The sequence below is a fragment of the Centropristis striata genome, chromosome 18 (assembly GCF_030273125.1).
Source record: "Centropristis striata isolate RG_2023a ecotype Rhode Island chromosome 18, C.striata_1.0, whole genome shotgun sequence".
NCBI classification, from domain to species: Eukaryota; Metazoa; Chordata; class Actinopteri; order Perciformes; family Serranidae; genus Centropristis; species Centropristis striata.
The window spans coordinates 5,295,673-5,320,322 of NC_081534.1; the positions used below are offsets into that span (position 1 = coordinate 5,295,673).

At 40.1% G+C, this 24,650-nt stretch overlaps 1 protein-coding gene across 2 annotated transcripts in view; it reads right to left on the minus strand.

Moving 5' to 3' along the window:
- Positions 1–23,010, minus strand: part of LOC131990615 (1-phosphatidylinositol 4,5-bisphosphate phosphodiesterase beta-1) — a 128,013-nt gene extending 105,003 nt beyond the window's left edge. For both annotated transcript variants that reach the window (XM_059355689.1, XM_059355690.1), the window contains exons 1-2: positions 22,755–23,010; positions 18,312–18,389 (exon numbers count right to left, since the gene is read on the minus strand). In XM_059355689.1, the coding sequence (XP_059211672.1) occupies positions 18,312–18,389; positions 22,755–22,853 (177 nt within the window). In that variant the 5' untranslated portion in view covers positions 22,854–23,010. The remainder of the gene's footprint in view (positions 1–18,311; positions 18,390–22,754) is intronic.
- Between the last annotated feature and the right edge of the window lie 1,640 nt (positions 23,011–24,650).

Sequence of the window (24,650 nt, forward strand, 5' to 3'; positions counted from 1 at the left end):
ACAGCAGCGAGATAATTGCTACAAAGTACAAAGGAATTCAGCTTAAAAGGAAAAGAAGCAGGATGGCATGAAAACCCAGAAAGCCCCCACTGGTGGGAATTTCAGCCCTTTTAAGCATCACAAGCTCATCCAATGTAATTATTACGATTAGTCTGTATCAAAGCAATCAATAATACTGAGAGTGAATACAATATATGCGGCCCCTCCTAACATGTAAATGATGAAAACGAGCAGGCTTTGCTCTCTGTGATTATTTATACTTACTATGCCATTGACCACTCTACATCTGTCTCTCAAATGGAGTTAAAACCTCCCCGTACCGGTCGTCCATCTGAGCAATTGGTCATTTATTTGTGTGCAGGAAGCACTGGAAATTGTTGGAAAGCAAAAATGCCTGTAATTGCCTTATTAGCAAATGGGACTTGAGTGAAAGCCATCCACTGCCCTGGTTCCTGCAGCAAAATGAATTAAATAAAATGTATTGAGGCCTTTCACTGAATATGGAAGAACCAGCTTGAAACATTCGAGAGGCAGGGGAGAGGGAGAAGGAAAAGATAGAGAGAAGTAAGACAAATGGCAGCTTTTTAAACATTAATAGGGTTAATAAATTAATGCAGAGTGCTTATGTGCAGTGTTATGAAAAAACATAAGTATGATACTCAGTTATTAAATGAAAAAAGAGGCTTGAAGAGGCTCATAATGTTGATCTTCACTCTCATCCTGAGACATTAAAGCCTTATTTGATTTTTCTATTAGCATGCTGCGAGTCGCGGTCTACTTGAAGTCTGCTTCAGCATTCCTCAACAGGAAACTGATAATCTTGTTTACCACCCAGATACTTCAACAATCTGTACACTGATAAAATGTACTGTGTTTTCAGTGTTTGGCAAGAAAATAGTATGACGAAAGCAACGTGTCTTGATAACAATGACTGCCTACAGGTCAGTCTAATGTGATGCATGTGTGTCCTTGTGTACTTTGAGACATTTCATTTTCATTTGACTCTCACTCAATTGTCCTATATTCATGAATATACCATTAACACCAAAAATAAAAGTGCCTCCGGCTAATCATCTTTTATATTTTAATCATCACATGGTTTTAATATACTTGTAAGTGACTTGAGAGGCCAAGCAGACCATGCTGTATTTGCTGAAGTTATTAACAGGTTGACAGTAGTGTTAGCAACACATTTAACAATACATTTCTGTCAGATCTTATTGTTTGTATGAAATGAGATGTTATAAGTGGCGCTGTCAATCGATTAAAATATTTAAGCACGATTAATTGCATGATTGTCCATAGTTAACTCGTGATTAATCACACTTTTTTCTGTTCTAAATGTACATTAACAGAATATTTTTCATGTTTTTAATACTCGTATCAAAACAGGAGTGGACACATATGTTTATTATTATTGCAACAATCCAAAAGAATGACAAATACCGTCCAGGATAACCTCAAAGGTACTGCATGCTCAAAAAAATATGCTGAAAGCTAAACATGGCAAACTGAGGCCCAACAAGAAAGAGCAGATGAATGTAACATGACTCAATAATACTAACACCATGTAGTGTCAAACTTAATACTAACCATCCCCTGTAGCAACAGCTCAACACAAAATGATTGACCTCATGCATCACAACAACAGACACATTGTACAACAGGTACCTTGGTCAGTTAAATAAGATCATTCCCTGGATCCTTCACACTTTAAGAGAATAATCTCACACAGTGTAACTGTGTCTAATCTCACATGGGGAAAGGCTCACAAAAACAAAACAGGGTGATACAAGAAAAACATTTAAAGAACCAATAAATAGTGTGCATGGACCATGAGGAGTGTAATGCGAGGGGCGGGTATCTGAGACTGGACGTCTCCGTGGTAACTCATTCAAACGACAGTAACTATAGATAACTTTGGTTTATTGAAGCTGAACTTGCCATTCAAAAGATGCTCTTTATTGATTTCTGCTCACGGAGGATTGTTTTTTTTGCACGCCATCACAATGTTATTGCTGCACCGCTTAATGATGTCAAACTACGGGGTGGGCCGAGGGTCATACTCACAGAACATGCATGCGTTTATAAAATGATTGGCGTTAAGAAATATGCGTTATTATCGCGTTGACTTTGACAGGTTTTCTAAGTTAAGTGGAATATGTAGACTTACATTTATATTTGCTCTATAGTATTCAGAAAAAGTTTTTGTTGCCTGTTGTGTGTGTTCTTAAAGATCCCATATTACAATATTTCAATGTCTTTTTTGATTATAAAACAGGTCTAGGTGCATTATAAATACTGTGAAAGTTTCACATTCAATCCATGGAGAAATGTAAACAACTCAACACTATGCCTTTTAACAAGCTGTCAGGACTGCTGTATATTTGTGATGTCACAAATAGACCATAGTGCTGCTATAGTGCTGTTACAGCCATTCCCCGGCTGCAATGATGGTGCAGAGGTGCTGAGAGCGTAGATAGACCTGGAAACACTGATCAATCAGAGCACATGGCTTTTTTAGAAGGGGGGCTTTAAAAGACAGAGTGTGTTTCAGACAGAGGCTAACCACAGGTATATTCAAACACACAGTATGAGAAAATCAAAATAAGCAAAACATGACCCTTTAATGTGATATTTAGTCCTTTCTGTTATTCATTGATTATTTTTTTAAAGAAATATATTTTTAACTGTTAACTGGATGTTTGCTTTTAACTTTTAACATCAGCCTTCCCACTGTCTGCAGATGAAAAAGAGTCAGTGGCATGAAAGAGCAATAACGCTTAGTATTCTCTGTCTCCATCATGAATTTGCCATCAAAGCTAACTTTACCTTTTGTCAATTTTACATCATTCCTCAGAGGAGAGAGGAATACTTTCAGAAGTGCAATTCTTTCTTCAATATTCTTTTAATTTCACTTCTCATCTCTCTGTTCTCAGTGACAGCGTAGATGAAAGAGAGGAGAAAGGGAAAGGGAGAACTCATCACTGAGCGAACTTCTGACCTACAGTTGAACAGGCAAAGACAAAGACATTAAAGGTAAACTAAACTGCTTAACAAAAGAGAGGTGTATTCTCTCTCCATCAAGGCTTTGAATCAGGGTGTGTGAGTGTAAAAATGTTTGTGTGTTTATACGAGTGCTGTTTTTAAACCTGTGACTGAGTACGATCTGTCCGGGGTTTTTCCTCGCCATCAGCTGACAAGCTTTCAGTAACGCCAATTGGTCACACATTTTGAACATTTCATTCTCGTCCCTCAATTTGACAACCAAGACTCTGTGGCACTTTGTATTTGGAAAGGAAATGAGGTGGATTGAGGATTATAACTTGCAGTCAAATGTACGTATGTATTTATTTATTTATTTATTTCTGCAGCATTAAAACTGCAACATGAGGTTGTGCTCCAGCTAAGCTTCCCCGTCAAAGCCTGGGATGAAACAGGAAGGAAGTGTGTTCTCTTATTGAGAGCTTGTCTACAGTGGGACTTCAAAGTCTTTTGGCTGAATGCCTTTATTTGAAAGGGCTCCCTGAGGAAAGCAGCCACCTGGCTTGGTGCAGCGATGGCAGTCAAATCACAGCAGCAGGGGGGTTTTGAGTACTTTGCAGCATCAAAAAACAAGCTGCGTGGATTGGATTGTCATGGCAACTGGGCTGGGCTAGCATTTGAAGTGGAAGGAAGGGAACGGAAGAAGAAAGAAGAGAGAGAGTCCGTCTCTCTGTGTACCAGTTGACTAATAAAACAGTCTTCACAAATTTAAATGTCAGTTTACTAGAAGCGTCACTGTTTAAATGTCTAACCCATGAATTCTCTGCTGTAATCAATTTAGCGTAATTAAAACTAATATCGTAAATCAGTGCTGAGAGATTTACTTCATCCCTTCTGACATGTGATGGTAACATTTCATCGTACTCAGAAAAACAGTTATCACAGATCGATAATGTACTGTGGCCGACTGTAACCTATGAAGTCTGACCCCACAATCCAAATGTCAGGTCATTGCTTTGCTCTCCACTGATCTACACATTTTATTGACTGTGACCATAACAGTCAATGTCCAGCCAACATCACATCAGGAAACAGTCAGCAAGTCACGCAAAATCATTCTCAATGGTGTTAATGAGGAACGGCGGAGAAAATAAATTCATTAACAATTGCATTTTTATATGCAATGAATTTTATACTATTATATTGCTGTATGGGCTACACAGTGGTCTAGTGGTTAGCACTCTTGCCTCATAGCAAGAGGGTCGATGACACGAAAATGCATAACACTGAATATTTCGTACCGGAACTCTTCATATTGGCAGTTAAGTGAATTTGTGACAGTTACAACACCAACAATTTCCCGAGTTGTTCAGAATTGGGTGTGTTTGTGAGTTTTAAACCGTAAACAAAATGGGTGCTATGAAAGATGTGTTGTTTTTTATTGGTTGGAGCATTTAAACAACACATTGATAGCTGTTTCAAATATTTTTGGGTGTCACATGAATGCAGCGCAAATGCCCTTTGCAATGCAAATGACAATTACGTGTAAGTGAAGTGTAACCTGGTGATACCAATCCAGTGCATGTTAATATTACTAAAGAATGCCTTTTGTGTATAAATGTCTTCACTTATTTTGACTTTCTTTTTACTCTTGTGCACTACACACAGCCTTTACTGGTTCAGCTTGGTGGCACTGCCGGAACGGTGCAGAGGGAGGGAAAAAACAAGCATAAACAAGCTGACACTGACTGATTCAGTCTGTGTTGTGATGCAGTGCTCCACCAACAACTCCTGTCGCAGCCATGCAAATATCTAACTGACAGCTACAACAGCAGCCTGGCCACCGCTGCACATTTAAATCTATTCAAATCATGGCTATGTCAGAACGACAAGTCCAAAGTCCAGCAAAAGCCGCTGCCTGGAGGCCTATAAGCTACAGAGCCTTTCTGCTGACATTTCATGGAAAAGCTTCACGTTTAGCTCAGCTTATATACTGCCTGCAATGAAATTACTCCCAGTTGCTGGGGAGGATAATGTATGGAATATATGAATATTTGAGTTTAGAAAAAAGCAATCTGGTTGTCGATGGCAAAGACGGGCTATTAATGAGCTTTTAACAACAGTTGTTAACATTAAAGCACGGACTCGTCATTTCATCAAGAAAATAAAATTACTGGTGTGAAATAGAGGTGGCTACCCTTAGAGCATGGAATCTTATTATTGCAAAACTAATAAATGAAACTGGAGGGTAATAATAACGAGGTAATCAGCATGTCTAAAGAGAATAATGACAGAGTGCACCAAGAGACGGAAAGACAGACAGAAGCCTATTGAGAGAGACAGAAGAGAGTGAAGTCGACCTTTCAGTTGACTGCAGTCTATTGAGCAAAGATGAAGTCAATTTACCGGCATCACTGTTAACCATACATCTCAGCGCTCCACATCAAAATTTCATTAAGCCCTTCTTTGCCACCGGAGTCACCCCCTAAATTTTTTACACTTGAAATAAGAGTATTTTTGTGACAGCGCTCAAGTAAGTGGAACAAGACAGCTAAAGAGAAAGACTGTGTAATTATTTCAGTCATCCTCATCCTCATCCAAAGTATGTGTCTCTTTCTCCATTCACTTATCCTTCCCTGATCGGTTTCCCACTCCTGTGACTGTGTGCAACACCTGCGTCATACGAGTACCGAGCACTCGATGTCAAACTGCATTCTGTGTGAACTGTGTCAGATGAAATGAATCAACATAATAGAGATGACTTTTGAATAAGCGGCCCAGAAATAGGCCGGCATAAATGTTATAAATACCTGGACCCATGAGACAGTGAGAAGCTTAATCATCCTCTTTACTCTGCTGTCATAATTTAAACAGCCAGTCACACCGAGAACCCTTGATTAGGCCAACACGAGCTGCTGTCTGCTGGCGGTAAGTCATACTGTACACCAGCACTTAGTCCAACAATTAGCGTTTTATGTGATATCTTTTGATATAAAGCCATTGTATCATCAATAACTAACACCAAATTTCTTTCTTCCTTTTTACAAATAATTGCCTACTTGTGATGTAACTGTTTAAAGTAAATCAACCAAAGTACTCAATGAATTCCTCGTTTCCTTTTTACATTTACAACACAGGGCCATCAATATGTACCATAAAATCTGTATTAAGCTGAGCAAGCAGTCTGTGCAAGTTTACAGGCTGTAATATTGTTACTGTCATTACAACCATTAAGTAATTTTGGTATAAGTATGTATGTGCTTTCCAATTTAAAACTCACATACCATTTTCTCTTTCCCCACCTTTCATCAGTGCAGTGCCTCACCAAAAACATAAAGTGAATGCCAAATACACACAATGATCCATTTGCACTAAGTGCTCAAAGAATGGAGCAATTTGCATACATTTAAAAAACAACAACAATATAATGCTGTGAAAGCAACATTATGTAGAATTGGTATGTTTTGCGATTTAGTCCTTCTACAGTTTCAGAGTGCAATTCACTTCACCGCCGCCGTAAATATGAACAGCTGTGCAAATGCATTGAATCCTTTCAGTGTTTATTTTTCAGGGGTTTTTTGGAGTTTATTTCATTTTCTTATTTGTTTCGAGTTTAGTTTGACTTTTATTTTGTTAGTTGTGTGTTTGGGTTCCAGGGCACTTCCTCCAGAGACTCTGGTTGGCTGAGGAGCACAAGGCGGCTGAGGATCATTGACTGCAATCAACGACAGCTTATATTCCCCTCCTCTTCCCTCTATAAGCTGCCAGCTTGTCTTTGCTTCACCAGCGGTAGATCGGCCTCGTAAGTATCATTCCTGCCAACCAAATTTTCCCGGTGTTTGTCTCTGTGGTAACACATGTTCTTTTGTTCTTTTTTCCAGTGCCTCCAACTGCTCCTGCACTACACCTCTGTGCACCGCCAGCCTCACACATTGCTTCTCAGCTTCAACTACACGGACTGCATTTCCCTCTTGAGCCCTTTTATAGTTAATAAAAAAACTCTTGGCTTTTGGGTTCATCATTTACTCAACGCCACCATTACAATTGCATTACTTATGTTGAAAAACGTAGTCCACAACTTTGCTAGCACAGCCAAACATTAAGAAAGTGTAACAACACAAACCATAGCAAGTCAGTAAGTCCAGCCTTTTAAATTCAGAAGCTCTTTTATAGCCAGTCCAGCATTCACTTTTCTCTGGCTATTGTTCTGGTCTTGCTTGGTCACTTCACCTCTGCAACAATGTCTGTTGAAGTTGCTGAACCTGTTTCAGAACCAGCAAAAATCCACGCTAGCATTTCAGCCCTCACCCCGGGCCTGAAAACCTCCTCCTCCCAGTGGTCCAAAGTCCCTATGTTAGAGATGTAAACACAAACACCCCCCCTCAGTGTTCCAACTCGAAATCCTGGCAGCACTGCTAACCGAGCTAACTAGCTGACAGCGGCTAAAATCAGCAGTTTGATTTACTCTAGCAACATGTTAAGCCGTAAATCACAGAGAGTCAAGGTAAAACATCCGGAAAATATGTAAGGGAAAACCAGAAAATGTGATCCAGTTTTATCAAAATCATGGCTGGTGGTATGTCTTGCGGCAGTTCGTACCAACATGGAACTTACAGAGTATAAGAACAGATGTTGGAGAACAGAGTGGGAACGAGGCATCATTCACCAATTACAAGTCAGTGTGGCATCAAAATGATTTTGAAGCTGTTATTTTTATGTAAACTAGTTGCATAATATTGCTTTGAAGTGATGTTAAAAAAAATATTTAAATCATGAAACAGAATTCTGGCAAACAGACAGGGCTGTTATAAGAACACAGGTTTACTCTTCATAGGCAGTAATAACAGTGATAGGAGAATACTACAATTATACCAGTGTTATCCTTTAAACATATGTCTCAGTATGATCAAACATTTTGTTTAGATGGGTTGGTTGCTACCCTGAAGTAGTGAGTGCAGAGAGTGAACAAAATAAAGGAAATGTATAAGCATGCCATGAATGCTAAATGGAGTTGAATCAACACTCTCCTAACACTGTTTCACGAAGAAAGTATTTGTTGTAGGGGTATTGTATTGAACTGCATTGCATTTTAATGTTGTTGTTTTGTCCAACCTCTGTACATACATATCTTTACTGGCTGCAGGCCATAACTGTTATCCTTCAGTTGCTGCTGCTCAACACCATTTACAAGCCGTGTGATTGGCTAAGCTTATCACTTGAATCCAGAGTGCCTGAGCTGCCCAGTCAGAGCTGTTGCCATCACTAATTCACCTGTGTTACCCTGGCAGACTCAGCGGAGGCGCTGAGATTCACACTGAACAGTGCTGGCATCCTCAGAGCCTTTAATCAGCCAAAAGGCTCTAAACAGACAAAAAGCCTTCTTTCCGGATCTGCTACTCCGAGTTTTGTGAACGGACTCCAGTTGTTCAAGAGAGGAAATGACCAGAGTCACGTCCCACCTCCTCCTGCTCAGTGTTGTGTTAGTTTGTGTGCATGTGTGTGTGTGTGTGTGTGTGCCTCGCTGTTTGAGCATGTATTTGTCTACCCGTAGAGCAGCACAGTGCAGTGGAAAAGAAGTCCTAATCGGAATTCAAAGAGCAAAACAAGACTAACTCAAGCGCAAACAAAGCCTTCTGAAGTCACACAGGAACAGCTAATCCAAAAGAGTTTGGCAGCGCTTTTCTTCTTTTAACACTTTTCTTTTTCTGCTTTTGACTCTCAGCTCTGATAAAGACCATTTCACTCTACAATGCCATATCCACACATACACAGGCTACTGTTTTTCTACATTACAGTTCTGCCCTGCTAAGCAGATCAACAGTTTACATTCTCTTGTTATAGGGTGGGCGCTCTGAGCCAAGATGCTGTTCATGCCACCTAATAAAAGTACAAGATGGAATAAAGTTATCCTTGTTTTACATTTTGTTGTAGGAAACATTGCTGTTCCCAACTAGCATGGCACGGTGTGGCTGTTTTAACTGTCATAATATTTAAGTACTGCAGTGACAAAAACCAATGAAGAGCCGATAAATAACATCTGTAAAGACTCAGTACGGCGACATCTAAGGCCGGCATCAATAACCCGGCCTGACCTTGAGTTAAACTTTCAGCCATTCAGTGCTGATTGCAGGGCCGTACCCTCTCTGGCTGGCTGATATCTACTGGAGGTAATTGTTCTGTCTGAACGCCTTATCTGAGCAATTTTACCGTGTGTGGAAAGAAGGACACAGTTTAGCAAAAAGCATGACATTAACTGAGAACCTAAATGCCAGTATTTAAAGGGAGCAATACTGTGTGAGGGCGGCTATCAGGATGATTCGGTCCTGTAATTATCATTTTGCCAGTATTATTGAAAGATGGTTTGAAGACACACAATAGAAACATTCATGCAGCATGACAAGTTGATTTCACTACAGATAATTAATCTATCAAAATGACAATCAGTAGTGTTGCTTGTGTCAGAAACATATCAAATCCAATCCTTCAGCAAGTTTAGTGATGCTAAAATCGTTTCCAATGTGGTTAACTTCCCACTTATCTGAAAGCATTTTGTATCACCTGTAGATGTCACACAACAGACATTTGATCAAGAAGTCTTGAAAGTCACTTTGCGACTTGAATACTGTCCATCATTTAGCTGCAGCCTGACAGCTGGAAAAGCAGCTCTGTCAAGTCAAAATGCAACAAGGTTTTGGCAGTTTATATGACTACTGTGCAGATCATGATCAAATCAGTTGTTCCTTGCAGCTATATAACTGTATTTCTGTGAAAAATAAATCCAACTGAAATGACAGACAGACACACGATCAAACTAGAATATGGTTTTCTGCATTCAGTACTGTGCTGCCATGTTTTACCTTTATGTGTTGACTGGGGTGGATCCCACTGGGCAGCTGCTTCATCATGTCTAATTGATATTCAACAATGTAAAGGTATAATGATAGCAATTGATTGAAGGGCTGGGCCATATGGAAGAGAGATGAGCAGCGGGAGATGCATAAACTGGACACATAATGAAGCATAACTAACTTACAATTAAATAATGTCACTGTAAGAAAGTTAACCTGACACGCCAGATGGTTTGTTACACAGAAGCATCTGAGAAGCCACCATTGGAAGAAGGACAGATACTTAAAAAACTTTTTGGCAGTAGGGCTAGGAGATATCCACAAGATCTAATTATGGTCAATTATATTTATATATATAGATATTTATATATTTATAGGTCATTTAATATTTTGATAATATACAGTTTATCACAATATAACATGTTTCGCAGTAATTCAATAAATAAATCAGGGTTTCCAATTTCTAGAAAAAGTTTTAGAATTAGAAAAAAACTGTTTCCAGGCCTGGAAATGGTTTGGAATTAACAGAAAGTTAGATTTTTTTTAAATATACAGTAAACTGTTTTGGCTATTGTTTAAATCCAGAAGCATGTCTAACACCTTTAAAAAATATATTCCTGGTATTACTGATTGAAAATTAAGTGCTGAGCTGCATGACCTTAAAATGTCATTAGTGTCAGGCAATTAAAATGCGTCAAGTTATAAAAATGGGGTAAAATGTCATGAAAATGTTACGGAAATGTTTTGAAAATATATTGGTAAAAAAGTGTGGGAACCCTCAATGAGTAATTTTAAATATATATTATGATATTATAACCAAATGATAATTTTTCCATGTTAAACTCCAGCTTTGCCTCCATGTGCATGGATCAGAACGTAAAGTGTCATTCAAGTAATGTAGATAATGCTCTAATGTAGCGTGGCTGAAGCTTGTCACAGGACTCTGATCGGTTCACACTTGAAGCCGAACAAGATGGATTTTTGCGTGATTTCGTAAGGAATCCAGCTGCCAGGCAAGATAAGTAAATTCTGTAACTATGGATTGTTAAAATCATTATGGATTTCTAAAAATATGTACAATATTAGCGACAAAGCTTCCAAACCCATCATTATTGCTAAGTTCCACATGTTAGGTGGGTTGAGGGGACTATTTTTAACAATGGAAGAGCAATTTTACATGAGCAATAGGTCCAGTCTTGTAAAAGCCAATCAAATAGAAATGTCAGCCTCAATTATGTCACCAAAATGCTAATGTGGTGTGAAAGTGACTCATTAAGTAAAAAAACTAATACCATAACACAGCTGACAAAGGGGACGTAACATATTAGTCATTTTCTTTGTCATGATCATCTTCTTCCTTTATCTTTCTGTTGTCCTGTCTGTCTCCCTCTGTCTCGGTTTCTCACTATTGGTTTAGATGAAATAGAGCCTCTGTGTGCCAGGCTATAACTTGGCAGAGGTCACAATTCACTTTCAGTAGATTGGCTGCAGATTTATGCCTTGTCTCTCACTAGTATAGTGCTGACGGAGGTGGAGGAGCAGCAGCCTCGGTAATCACAGAAAATTGCTGTGTTGGAGGAAACAGATGTGTGAACCTCACTATGACAGAGTGGAGAGAAGAGGGTGTGTGTGTTTGCGCATCAAGTGTGTGTGAGGGTTAGTATGAACCCAAAACAGCCTTACTCATGCTCTGGATCAGGTCAACTCGAGGCTCATTCACAAATGCACCACACACACCAGCTGCCAAGTGTGCAAATCTGGTTTTGGCCCGCGGTGAACTGTCTTTCACCTCTGAACATCATTCAATGCCATATGCTGAATGCTTGTCCAGTGAATGTCCTGAAATTGGCACACTGCTGAAACATAAATCTCCCGAGAGAAAGCATTTAACCTTTTGTTATGATCACAGCCTGCTCAGGAGAACGGACACACACACACACACACACACACACAGACACACACAGACAGACACACACACACACACACACACACACACACACACACACACACACAGACACACACAGACAAGGAAACAATGATATCAGTTTCAAAGCGGCAACATTCTTCAGAATATGAGCGGGGGCCAAAAGAGAATGTGACATTTCCAAGGTGTGTGCTGTCGCATGGCAACCATGGCAACTAAACCAAAAGGCTGTTAATTTGACTGAGTCAGTCCACCTCTCACTGTTGAATAACTCCTCCCCTTGAAAGCTGGCTCAATCAACAGGAGCAAAAAGTATTTTTAGCCAACCAAAGAAGCACCTGTTCCTCCTTGAACGTTACAGGAATGTGGGTGTGCGGGTGTAGGTGCCTACACATGTGACTGTGTGTGGGTGTGTGCTGGTAACTGTGGGGATGCATGTGAGTTATTTAAAGAATGACATATACATGTTTGTAAATGTAGTCAAATGAGCTGGATCTAAATACCTCAAGCTGATCTCTGGTTACCCTGACATTACAAGCTGGTATATGTAAAGTAGTCCACCATAGTGGGCTTAGTGACTAATGTCATTACAATAATGTGTTGTGTCAAGTAACTTGGAGGAATGAAGGTGACTTTTTTTGCAGGCTTTTTCTGCCTCATTCCTGCCTCTTTTGTGAGGACAAGCCAAACACTCACTCTCAATGTTCTCAAAAGCTGTACAAATGTTCTAATCCACACTAACAAAGTTTAACAAGAGCGATGTAATTGCCCTGTTTCAAAGTCACTGATGCAAAACTATTGCAAAACTCCGAAAGGGAATGTTATTACAAAACTCGGAACAAGGAACCAAAGGAAGAATTTTCAAGTTCCCTGTTTTCGTGTGGTGTGCTTTCCCCTGATAAGGAAGGCATTTCACCTGAGGATTGTTAGGTGAAATTGTCATCTTTAATTAACTTACTTTACAGTCATGCTTAGTAAGATATAGTGACTTCCTCTTCGAAATGTATGCCACTGTGGTTAATGTGTTTCTAGCATAAGATGGGAATATGTTGACAAAAGGGCCCAGCACGTATTTATTTACTGAGTTTACACCTGTTTCTGTTTTCCTACTGATATTATTGCTTCTGATGTTGTCATGGTCATCATCATTATTGTCAAAAACATCATCACTGTCAGTGACATCATCATGATCGTTCCGATTTTTCCACCTCCATCTGTGAAAGTATTTGTAGTGTGTGTGTGTGTGTGTGTGTGTGTGTACAAAACAGCGGGTTGTTCAAGGTGAAGGAGAGAGCATGCAGAAACACAAAAAGCCGGCCAAATGGACTCTGAACCAAACACATACAAACATGGGAGAGTTATGACTGCGGGAGTTTACATAGCAGTTCCCTGTTTAAAAATACAGCAGTGTGTAGAAATGGAGACAGAGCTCACACCACAATCCACACGGATTGCACCTGTTTTTTTCAGTGAACATTACCCTTCAACGATATCTGATTATTAATAAGAGTATCATTGTTCAAGCTCCTGTTTTGGCAATAGTGGAGGGAGGGAAGCAAAAAATCTAATTCAGCTTATCTCTGAATCCAGGGTGTGTTAGCTCATCTTCTGGGCTGCTGCCATCATTAAGTCACCTCGATTACCCTGACAGGCTCCAGAATTGATCCAGAATCAATAATAGTATCCTATTGCATTTTCTGACGAGTCTTCCAAAGAACACTATGTGTTTGAAGTTGAAGCTGTATTGTCAGCAAGACTTACTGTGAGTACACCAAAGGAAGCGAGATGAAACTAGAGGAATCCTTGAGTCTTGAGTCATCAACTAAAGGCTAGCCAGGAAGAAAAAGCAAAGAACATCACGCCTAAACAGATTTGACATTTGAGTCTTCACTGCTGTCAAAACTAAACTTTGCCTTTCTGACCTTAAAACATGGCCGAAATCCATTGCTGGATCCCACTCTGACAGCAGAACTCATGACTAGATGGAAAACACAAACCTCGGGATTAGCAGCAATGTCCTTTTATCACCCGTCCCCGCTCTCTGTCTCTGTGTCTCAGTCACACAGCAACATATTGTATACAGAGTCGCTGGTTTGCAAGTAAGTCTTGAGTCTCAGTCGGAATGATCCTAATGACTAATTTCCCTGATGTTTAAACATAAACCTACTAAAAGTAAAAAAAAAACACACTCAGAAAACAGTTCAAATTGAGCGCAATTAAGCTATAATGTTAAACACTGTCCAAAAAAATATTGCGTATATTATGAGAGACTGAAATGCTGCTGAAATCAATATGTCCCCACTGTCCCAAACCTGGTGTGTGGTATAGTATTTGAGGAAACGCCAGCAGGACCCATAATAATGTCATGGTAAGGCGTCTTATACCATTGGTATCTTAGCATGAAAGTTTGATTCATTATGCTTGCTGTTGTAAGCCCACTTTGTTGATTTACAGCATTCCAGGTCACTAGCTTTAGTCTGTAGCATCTTCGCCAGGGGGATGGCTAGCTTGTAAGCTAGTTTCAGTGTGCTGCGGGCCAATCCAGTCCATCCAGAGAGAACTAGACTGACTGCTGAAACCAGTCGCAATTTAAGAAAGAGGATGTGGTCAAAGGGGGGGGGGGGGGGGGTCGGTAGAATGCAACTGGAGGTGAGCTGATGAGTTCAGCCTGATACTAAAAGTTTAGCTTTATGCTAATGTTAGCTTCAGCCACAGCTAGCCACCGAACATTAATCTTCTGTACTGCTGTTTATGAACAGTTTTTCTGAACTGAATGTTTTGAATTATGGTTGGTTGGACAATGTCTACTGAATCAGTATATGCCTATGTCCACAGTCAAACATTACAATTAATTTGCATAGATATTATCTGCACAGGTCATTGAAAACCCACTTCAGGAGCTACGTATATCCACCATTACAAATGAAAGGATGTCTGTCATTTTATCAATTGTAATGTCCTCTTGCCAGAAATTAAAATGTTCCACAGACTGTAAAAATATGTGTTCGTAAAAGTTGAATTGCTTTGAAAAATATCTTCTACTTTGGATTTGTTTCAACTTACTTTGGTGGAAAATGTGACAACCTGATAGTCCACCTTCAGTGAATCTGAACACAGGTGATACATCAGAATTGTTGCTTTTTAAGCATTCAATGAATAGCAATCAACCCTCCTGCTGTTGGTGTGGACGGAGGTTTGGGGCTTCTAAATCACATGTTGGGCTCATTGGTTAATGAATGCAGCCATCGATGGATTTCCAATAGAAAAACCCTATTTTGAATGTTGCCGTTGACAACAGCATGGTCCTTAGATTTAAATGGGATAGTCTGATGTACCCTTTGAATGCCTGTACATTTCCCTGCTGCTTGCACGAATGTGACTGTAACTTCATTCAGAGAATATTCATTGTCAGAAAACTGAGGACCTGATTTGCTTTAATTTTTATACCATAATTTTCTCTTTGGGCTTGGGCAGGATATTAAGTCATACTAAGTTAAAAAGGTCATTGAAATTTAATTCAAGATTGAACTGCAAGTCTTTCCTAATTTTGTCAAGTCAAATTGAAAGTAATCAGATTCATGACTTGAGTCTGATAAGATTCCAAATCATATGACCTGAGTCCACTAGGCTGAAACAGACTATGAATAACCTCATTACAGCATTTTAGACAGCATGAGTCAATAAGTAGTTTGAACTGAAATATATTTATTAAATAAAAGCTTTTTCCTTCAAGGGCATATGAGTCCTGGTTCAAGGCCTCAAGTAAATAATAAAAACCAAAAATAAAGCAAATAGTAAAAACTGTTTCCATCAGTGACAATGTGTGTTTGAAATTGAGCGCAGTGGGCACACTGAGTACAGTTCTGCTGTGCTTCTGAAGAATCTGAGGAATGCTTTTACTCTGCAGGCCATCAGGCTGAAGCTCTAACAAACACACACATAACAACTGGACACAGCAGTGCAGCCTGTTTAAATGGGTCCACTGAACAGATGTGCAATACCATCATGACTAAACGTCAGCGAAACCACAAGACAAGTCGACTTTATGAACACATACAAACACATTTTTGTGGCACTAGGGAATATAGCGGGTGCCTTTCTTTATGCCCTAATAGAGTTTTGTCCATGCAGGGTTTGGTATCAATTTGAGTTATTATGTGTGCGGCAGGACTGCGCTCTCTGCAGAGAGACAGAACAGACACCCACACACGTAAACGCACAAACACAAAAGCCTCATCATTCAAAATCCTCGCCTTATGACAGAGGCGCAGGAAATAATGACAAATTGATGCCACACAGCCTCTCTCAATTCTCTTAGTGGAGAATCACACTCAGTGCTTGTTATCTCTGACCACAGACACACGCTTTCCACACACACAAGTGAGCTGGACATAAAAAGTGCTCCTCTGTGTTTCTATCTGTCTATCTGTCTCTCTCTGTCCAGACAGGGAAGTCTTCCCTCATCGATTGTTTAGAGCTGTGTATATGCCTTGAAGACATCCCCTCTTTTTCCACATAAATTTGCAGTGGGTTGCCAACATAATAGGATCCTTTCTCTGAAACCAAACAGGAGTAGCGGTACACTCATAAACGACATGTGTATGTGCATGTGTGTAGAGATGTGTGTACAGAGGTAAAGTCCCGGTCAGCACTACTGTCTGTGCTCTGCTATGGCTGCAGTGAAATACCCTCATCTAGGCAAACATAAAATCAATGGTAGCTATTAATTAGTCTACCTCTAACTGCTTTTGCTGATACAGTTGTACATATAAATAGAACAGGAACACATTACGCCCATCAAGCTGTTTGGAGCTGGATTGGATTTTAAAGAATAGAGGCGCCTGATAGGCGGACTTGTACAGAGCTGTAAGTACAAAAAACATTGCAAACAACTTGACCTGACTGGAATAGCCTCTGCGAATTATGTACACACTCTCAAGGTTACACTGAGAGGAAGTCATATGCTGGACAAGGTCATTAAGTCTGATAGCATCTGGTATCTTAAATTTCACAACCTTGTTCCTAGTTATTATGACGTGAAAAACACACAATGCACTATGGAATATTCTCACAGGTGTCAAGTTAAGCACTACAGGTGCAGCAGTTCAGATTTCTGTGTTATTTTCCAGTCCTGCTCTTTTACTGGCTCAAATCAGGATGGATAGTGAGAACCTCCCTAACCGGGTGTGCTTCTAAGATTTTGAATGAAAGATGGGTCAGTGTCACCGAGCACACATTCAAATGAATGAACGGGTAAACAAGTGTAATTGAAGCTACTTGTAGGCTAAAACATGTCAATATCAAACTTGTTATTGAGCTTTAGTGCTGATCCTTCTCTAATAATCCGAGGTGAACTATCATTTCTTACAGCTGAAACGCCTAACATGGCTGCTGTGGTTGCCATAGTAATTAGTACTGGATTGTGCAATGATGGTTGTATGTAATAAAGTTGAACAGTTTCTCTCTGAACAAATGATACAGTTGCTGTGGTAATATACCAGCTCGTCAAGATTGAAGCACTGTAACATTTCAAATACTACAGAAATCAATTCTCTGACAGCTGACCCACATTGTGAGGCCAGATTATACTATATACAGTTAGTAAACACAACCACTTCCACTTTCTTTCAATTGACTCTCTATCTGCTTCTGACACCTGCTCAGATTCATGCCAAGCAAAGCAAGAAGGGTAGGCTGTTTTCACTTTCACTACTGACAACAATAAAACAGAAAGTACTTTGGTGCTTTCCCCTTGCCAATCATCACGATTTGTACAAGTTGGTGGATACCAAAGCTACTTATACTTAAACTGAGAATGGGCTTAAGTTCCATCCCAACTCACTATGAGAATCCAGACTGACAATGGCACTGCGGAAAAAGACTGCGTTACAACCTCAAAGGCTCCAGACACAGAAGTCTCTGCATACAATATGCAGGGAGAACTTTACTTTTACCACAATGCAAACGACCTGGCAAGCACAAAGGTCAGGTGAAACACCCTGTATTGTTTACCTCATAGCATTATATTAGAGATGAAAGAAAACAATAATTGCTGTCGTGATAACTTTGAAATACTAAAGCTCAAAATAGGGCTGGGTGATATGACTATATATTGTCTAAACAATATAAAAATGTCCATCATATGTATTTTTCTATGTCATTTCAATCCAGATGTCAGAATTGACGTGGCAATATTTATGTCGTTACATTCTGATCTATGCACATGGGAGCAAAGCTGGAGCGAATCATCGAGTTGGTGTTTTGTTTGGAATAAACAAAAAGAGGCTTTAACTTAGTTATTACATATAGACTGTTTATTTATTAATTTACCAAGAAACATGGTGTATCGTGATATATATTGTACTGGATAGAAGATTTTGGCCATATCACCCAGCTAACTACAAATCATATCTTGCTGATTAATAACCTTTAAATTGCCATTTCCTGGTTTCACTGACATCTTTAAACCGAATGCTCCCAAAGAATTAAAAGGTTAAGAGTTTCAGTGAGCTTAACAATGCTAGCTTTTGTTGAATTAGTGTACAATGTCTCACCTTGTTCTGGTCGGTCCAATACAAGAAGTAACCATTGGGGTCGACTGTTAGAGTCACCGGGGTCACAGTGGTAGAATCCTAAAGAAAAACACAGAAAAAGACATCTGGAGTCAATGTGTGTGTCTGCTGACGTCTGTGTATCCTTGTCTGCGTCTGTGTTTTTACAAGAGTGCATGCTTTTGTGTGTATGGCAGAATATTCTCTGGGTAAACCAATTAATTCAGTTCTCAGGATCAAAGCCTAGCTTTTGTAATACCACATGCATACCAGAATCAGGAATGACATTAAAAGTGCTGTTTATTTTGTAAGCATGCACACAATCATTTCCTTCTAGGGTACTTTTCCCAACATTAACTGGCATCACCAGAAATGACCAAGAAGCTCGGCCTGTGTGTGTGTGTGTGTGTGTGTGTGTGTGTGTTCATTTGGGAAGCCTACAATCATGAACTGCAGGTTGTTTCACAGCTGATGTTTCCATTTTCCCCCTCTTGTAACAGACAAATGTTTTCCCACATACAGACAGCTCCAAGCCTCTCTCACACACACACACACACACACACACACACACACACACACACACACACACACAGACAGTTTGACCCTGAGGCATACATGGCAACGCCAGATATTATTGGATGCTTCTATAAAAAGAAAGAGCCTTTGCTTTTTTTCTGTGTCCACAGTGGCTGTGGTTCACAACAACAGTAGCATATTGTCCACCTCAATCAGCCAAAGCTGTGAGATCAGAGAGATGGAAACCACATTTGCTGCACAGAGCAAGAAAATCTTCAAAGTGTCTTCATGAGGCTTCTAATGATGTCCCTATCGTAGCATTGGGAGACATGGCTAATGGTCTGCATCTGCTACACGCTTGTCATATTTGGGTGCGACCCTGTGTGACTTGCAGTGTCGGATATCATGAAAGGGTTGAGCTGGGAGCTAGCAGACAGCGGAGGACTCTGAGCCCGACAATTAGTAGTCTGAAATCATGTCATGCTGTCTAAATAAGACAATCACAGTTTATGGAACCTGAAATCCAGCCCTTTATGAACCCTTGGGGAAATTGAAAAAGAGAGAAAGAGAAAAACAAAACAAAAAAGGAAGTGAGCGGAAAGTAAACAAGTGGCTCGTTCAGTGTTATATCTATTAGACGCAGGAGAAGAATCGTTTTGGTTCTGTTCACATGATTGCACAATCTTTGCAGGCCTGATTGAATGACAAAAGATGCAGCTCACACTACTGAACGCATGCAGCAGCATACTCATACACAGTACCTTTAGCCTGAAGGCAGGAATAAAGCCTTGTGGTTGCACTTCATGGATACAGCATCTCATACCAACCGCAGCTCCATATCGCTAATCTCCACTCAAGTTACAATCCAATTTCTTCGTTTTAGTTTGAACAGATTTATATCTCTTTCCCAGCATCACTTGCTCCAAGAAAACTTTATAAAATGATAATGAGGTGGAGTAATTTTACAGTAGGCTGTTTATGTTTCCAATAAACCAAGTCAAGAATAACTCAGTGGGGAAGATGTGGAGATTGATGGATTGTCTGTGGTGTCAGAGAGGAAGACGGGAGATAGTTTGAGAGCATTGGGAATCTGCCTAATGATGTGAGAGAAGTCATTTTCACCAGCTTTTTCTTAATGTCCTAACTCTCCATGGCCACCACTACAAACACATTAAGCCATTATGGACTCTTAGCAAAGATTTTTCTCTTGGGCGTACACATTTACGGAAAAACACATGTACTAATAACATTGTGGATTAGAGATACGAGTGATTTGCGGAGATTACTTACTACCTCCTGAGTGGTGCTCATGTTTTCTATTGTCTTTTGACTACTTTGTGGATTTGTCATTAATGTGAAGACATTAGGGTGGCGACAGCCTGCTTTTTGCTGAATTGAGATGAGATTAGTGACTGACTTGTGAGTACAAACACCCCGAGGGAACCGATCCAAAGGCAGGAGACATATTTTTCAAGTGAAGACTTTGTACCATTAGCTATCACCTGAGGGGGTGTGTTAGTGAGGAGATATGAGTGCAATATATTTCTGTTTTGTATGCTAATGTCATATTCTACTACTTTTAGGGGTCCAGTGCTTCCCTGTGGATAATACACACCAGACCAGAAATCTCTGTTTACATGGATCCAGCATCACACTGCCAGTCGCTATCAGTGATCTTTAAGATGAAAGGTTCCTTTACTGAAGGCTCTACATGTCCGCCCTTCCTCTACACGCTTAGCATTATGACACCCATTGGTGCTAAATGTGCCATTTAAACTAACTGACGAATAATAATACAATCCAGGCAGTGTTTTAAACCACAGCCAGGCATTTCATGAGCAACAGCAGCAGCCGGCTGTCTGCAAGTGGCAGCAACAAAAACACAAGGTGTGTACGTGCACGTCCGTGTGAGGGAGGCTGGGGACGTCTGGGACTTCGAGGATCTCACAAACACTTCGAGAGGTTTTCTGATTGCTCTTCTATTCTTTTTCAACAGTCAACGACCAGGCAGTGTGTGCCGGAGTCTGCTGGGCTTCAGACAGTCTGCTCTTGAAAACTCATGGCTGTTGTTCGTACACTACAGTATGCCTCCTTACACAGTAAACAAAACTTAACACATTTTCTGCCTCCACAGAAGTGAGACAAAATCTGTAATTTTCACTGGAAATAATTAAAAAAAAATCCCTTCTGCTCATACACATTTAAATATTGGAATTGCTTGTACAATTTCCTGTTGAGAGAGGTTAGAGTGAAGCACAGTATCCAAAGCCAAGATAAGAAGAAAATTATTTAATTCAATCCCTTTCCACTGACAATGTATTATAGCTTTATCTCTCTTGGTCTATCTTGGTATTTCTCTGTCAGTCTTTCCATGAAATGATACGGAGGGGAAAGAGGAAGGAAGGAGTGCATGGGAAATGAAACAGAGAAAGTGTCTGTACATGCGTCTGTGTTTGAGGGTGTGTGTTTTCACAGGAAAGGCCTGGTGGGTATTTGGTTCTGGAGATAGGCCCACATGTACAAACTACAGTACACAAACACGGCTGTTAGGGGAAACAGACTCACACACCTCCCTCTCACAACATACCAACTACAGAGCTGAAGGGGTAAGCGCTCCATAATAATTAGTAGAAATACTCAACTTCTCCTATCTGTGTGTAAGATTGATGATTGACAGAGTGGTAGGTTTGTGAGTGCGCATAATTTCCTTTCTGCCATCTGTACTGACCACATTCACACTCTCATAACAGTCATTCACTAATGCCATCTGGGCTGTGCTTCAATCACCTGAGCTCAGTGAATATTAATATTTCACTGTGTATTTGTTAGGATGATCTCATCAAGTCATATATCAAAATGTCACACTACAGCACAGTTTGAAACACCTGAATGACTGTGATCATGTATGATTTAGACCCAATGTGATCTTCAATGACATACATTTATTACCTAATTTCACACAAGACAATATCTATGTGCAACAGTTCCAGGTAGGCAAATCACTCTACATTTTCAAGCTTGGGAAGAGCAATCAGTTTCCCAGAATGACAGTAATCATGACTGTGCTCATATTCAAATGCTCACACAATGAAGATGCATGTGGAGAAACCAGAGGAATGCATGCAGCTATTCAAATGAGACAGGCTGGAAAGATGTGTTAAACAAATATCACACAGAAAGTCCCTTTCGGAATATAGAGAGCTATTAAAGTGAGAGCATATGAGGTGAAAATAATTATAAGCATACATTCAATCTTAAATGCAACAGCTATAGATTAATTCTGTACATTATTAGAGGAACGTGTTGATTTACTGTTTGGGGAAGGTGCAGTGCGCCATAGCGGTCGGTAAGAAGCTACTACTGTATGTTTTCGCCGGCTACTCAGCAGCAGCGTGAAATCAATTTTAATCAAGGTCATTTCACTACAGCCAGACAGCCGGGAGTACGGACGAATAACAACAAACGAAACATATAGAAAACCCCATGATCGTTTTTCCACTCTATCCTGTTGGTTACGCTGTGATACGCTAATTAATTGTAGTTAATTGATAAAATCGTTTCCAGTGAAGGGGGAGGGGCGAGCTTAATTCAAATATTTAATTTTATTTAATGAGCAGTGCACACGTTCTCACACATAAGCGCTGGCTAACGCGCACCCAGTCGCGCGCGCGCATACACACAAATTGTAAATTGGGAAATGTAAACAAAGCACATGTCAGGAGATACTAGAGCTGCATTTCTGTATACCATTCATCAAATGCAGGCAGTGCGAGCCCCTTTGACTATCAAATCTGTTAGCTACTGTTGCATGAGGGTCCTTTACATTGTGTGATGCATTTTAGTGTGCATGCAAATAAAGCGTTCACAAAACATTCACCCGTGAAAAAAAGATGAAAAGACCCAGTGCCGGGCTCTCTCGCCATTACTTACATCATCCCATTTCATAAATTTGTTGCCCCTTCTTAGGCTCTCGGGCACGGACACTGGCTTGAGCTGCAGCGCATGAACTCCAGGCTGTGCCCCTGCCATTGACTCATCTACTCTTCTCGACGCACGGCAGGGGTAGAAAATGAGTCACTTCACTCTCCTCTACTCTTATTTCTCTTGGTCTCCTTCTGTAATCTGCTTAAAAGCAGGCTGACGGAAGCCCACTACTGCTGCCAGTATGTCATGCCCGCATTGACGGCGGCGGTGGCGCGTCTCGGCTTTGGAGAGCTGTGGAGGCGGACGCAGGCGCAGCGGACCGGGGCCACTAACTGACTGACTGAGCGGCATGCAGTTAAAGCATAGACGAGGAGAGAGAGAGGGAAAGAGAGAGAGAGAGAGAGTGAAGGAGGGGGGATCTGAATGAGTTACACGTCTGGTTTCAAATGGAACAAGTCAATGCAGGGACAGGATCGATGCCTGAAGTGATCTAGCGCCGCCGTGCGACCGAGGCAAGATGATGGCAAATAAATGACCCCAAGCTTTGAGCACAGGAGAGGCCAGGGGTGTGCAAAAAACTTGAGTGACAGGATACTTAGTGCAGGTGCAAGAGTTATCCTTTGGGTGCAGAAGACCGTTTGCTACATTTGATACTGTCTTTTTCCCCTTAACCCTCCTGCTATGCTCGTTTCTCAGGAACAGAATAATGTTTATTTATCCAAGTGTCAGAAACCAAAAAATCCTAATAAACACTGTTTATAGTTGAATAGTCTGTAGTGTAAAGCGCTTTGAGTGGTCGCAAAGCGACTAGAAAAGCGCTATATAAGTGCAGGTACATTTACCATTACCATTTACCATAGTTCATTAATAACTCCATTACTAACCATCTCAATCAATATTTAGTGCATTGGTGTTCTTTGCCTCTCACATATCAGGTCAGGATAATTCACTCGTTTTTAATTTTAAAAAAATGCACATTAAAACTTTTTGTATGTACATTGTAAAGACCTAAATACAATACAAAATAATAGTTTTACATGACATTGAGTTTTTGAACATTTTATTTTACATTTTTATATTTTTTCTTTGTCGGAGTGATGTTGATAAACTAACACGAGTCACCTCTTCTATTCAAGGTCAGATTGACCATTGAACAGTCTCTATGTAATATAAACATGGAAATATGTGAAATGTACCATTTTCATTTCATTTGTTGATAACACGTATTTATTTATTTTTAAACTTTGAAATGGGTCAATTTGAGAAAAAAATCTGAATACACTTTGCTAAACCTGGCCACCTAAAACATGATGCTCAAACTGTGAAAAAACTACTCCCTGAAAGGAAAATACACAATCGCCCATGAAGTTGGAATTTTTTTACCTCTTTCCATGAAATGATTGTCACAATGTGATTTATTCTTGTGTATATCTTCTCAAACTTTTCTTAATCAATCTCTTCCAAACATATCACAATAAAAATTAAACCACGATTAACAGAAGATTGTGTATGAAAACAAAATTACATTACATGTTACATTACATGTCATTTAGCAGACGCTTTTGTCCAAAGCGACTTACAATAAGTCAATAAAATTATTCCAACTTCATGGGCAACCATGAAGTTATCAAGATATGATATTGGGATAATTGGACAGTAGATTTTGGCCATATCGCCCAGCCGTACTCTGACAGTCACTTCCCAAAAGGAAGCCCTAGCCGAGCACAGCAGGGAGTGATGAGAATTTCCTCTTCACACACATTCAGACCCAGCAGGTGGATGCAGGGTGGGGCTCTTGAAATGCTATATTTACAGCAGCAGGGAGCGGCAGCAGGAAACAGCAGTTTTCAGGTAGCGTAAGCAGAGTAGCAGCAGGTGTGACGCCATGAATGAGCAGAGCAC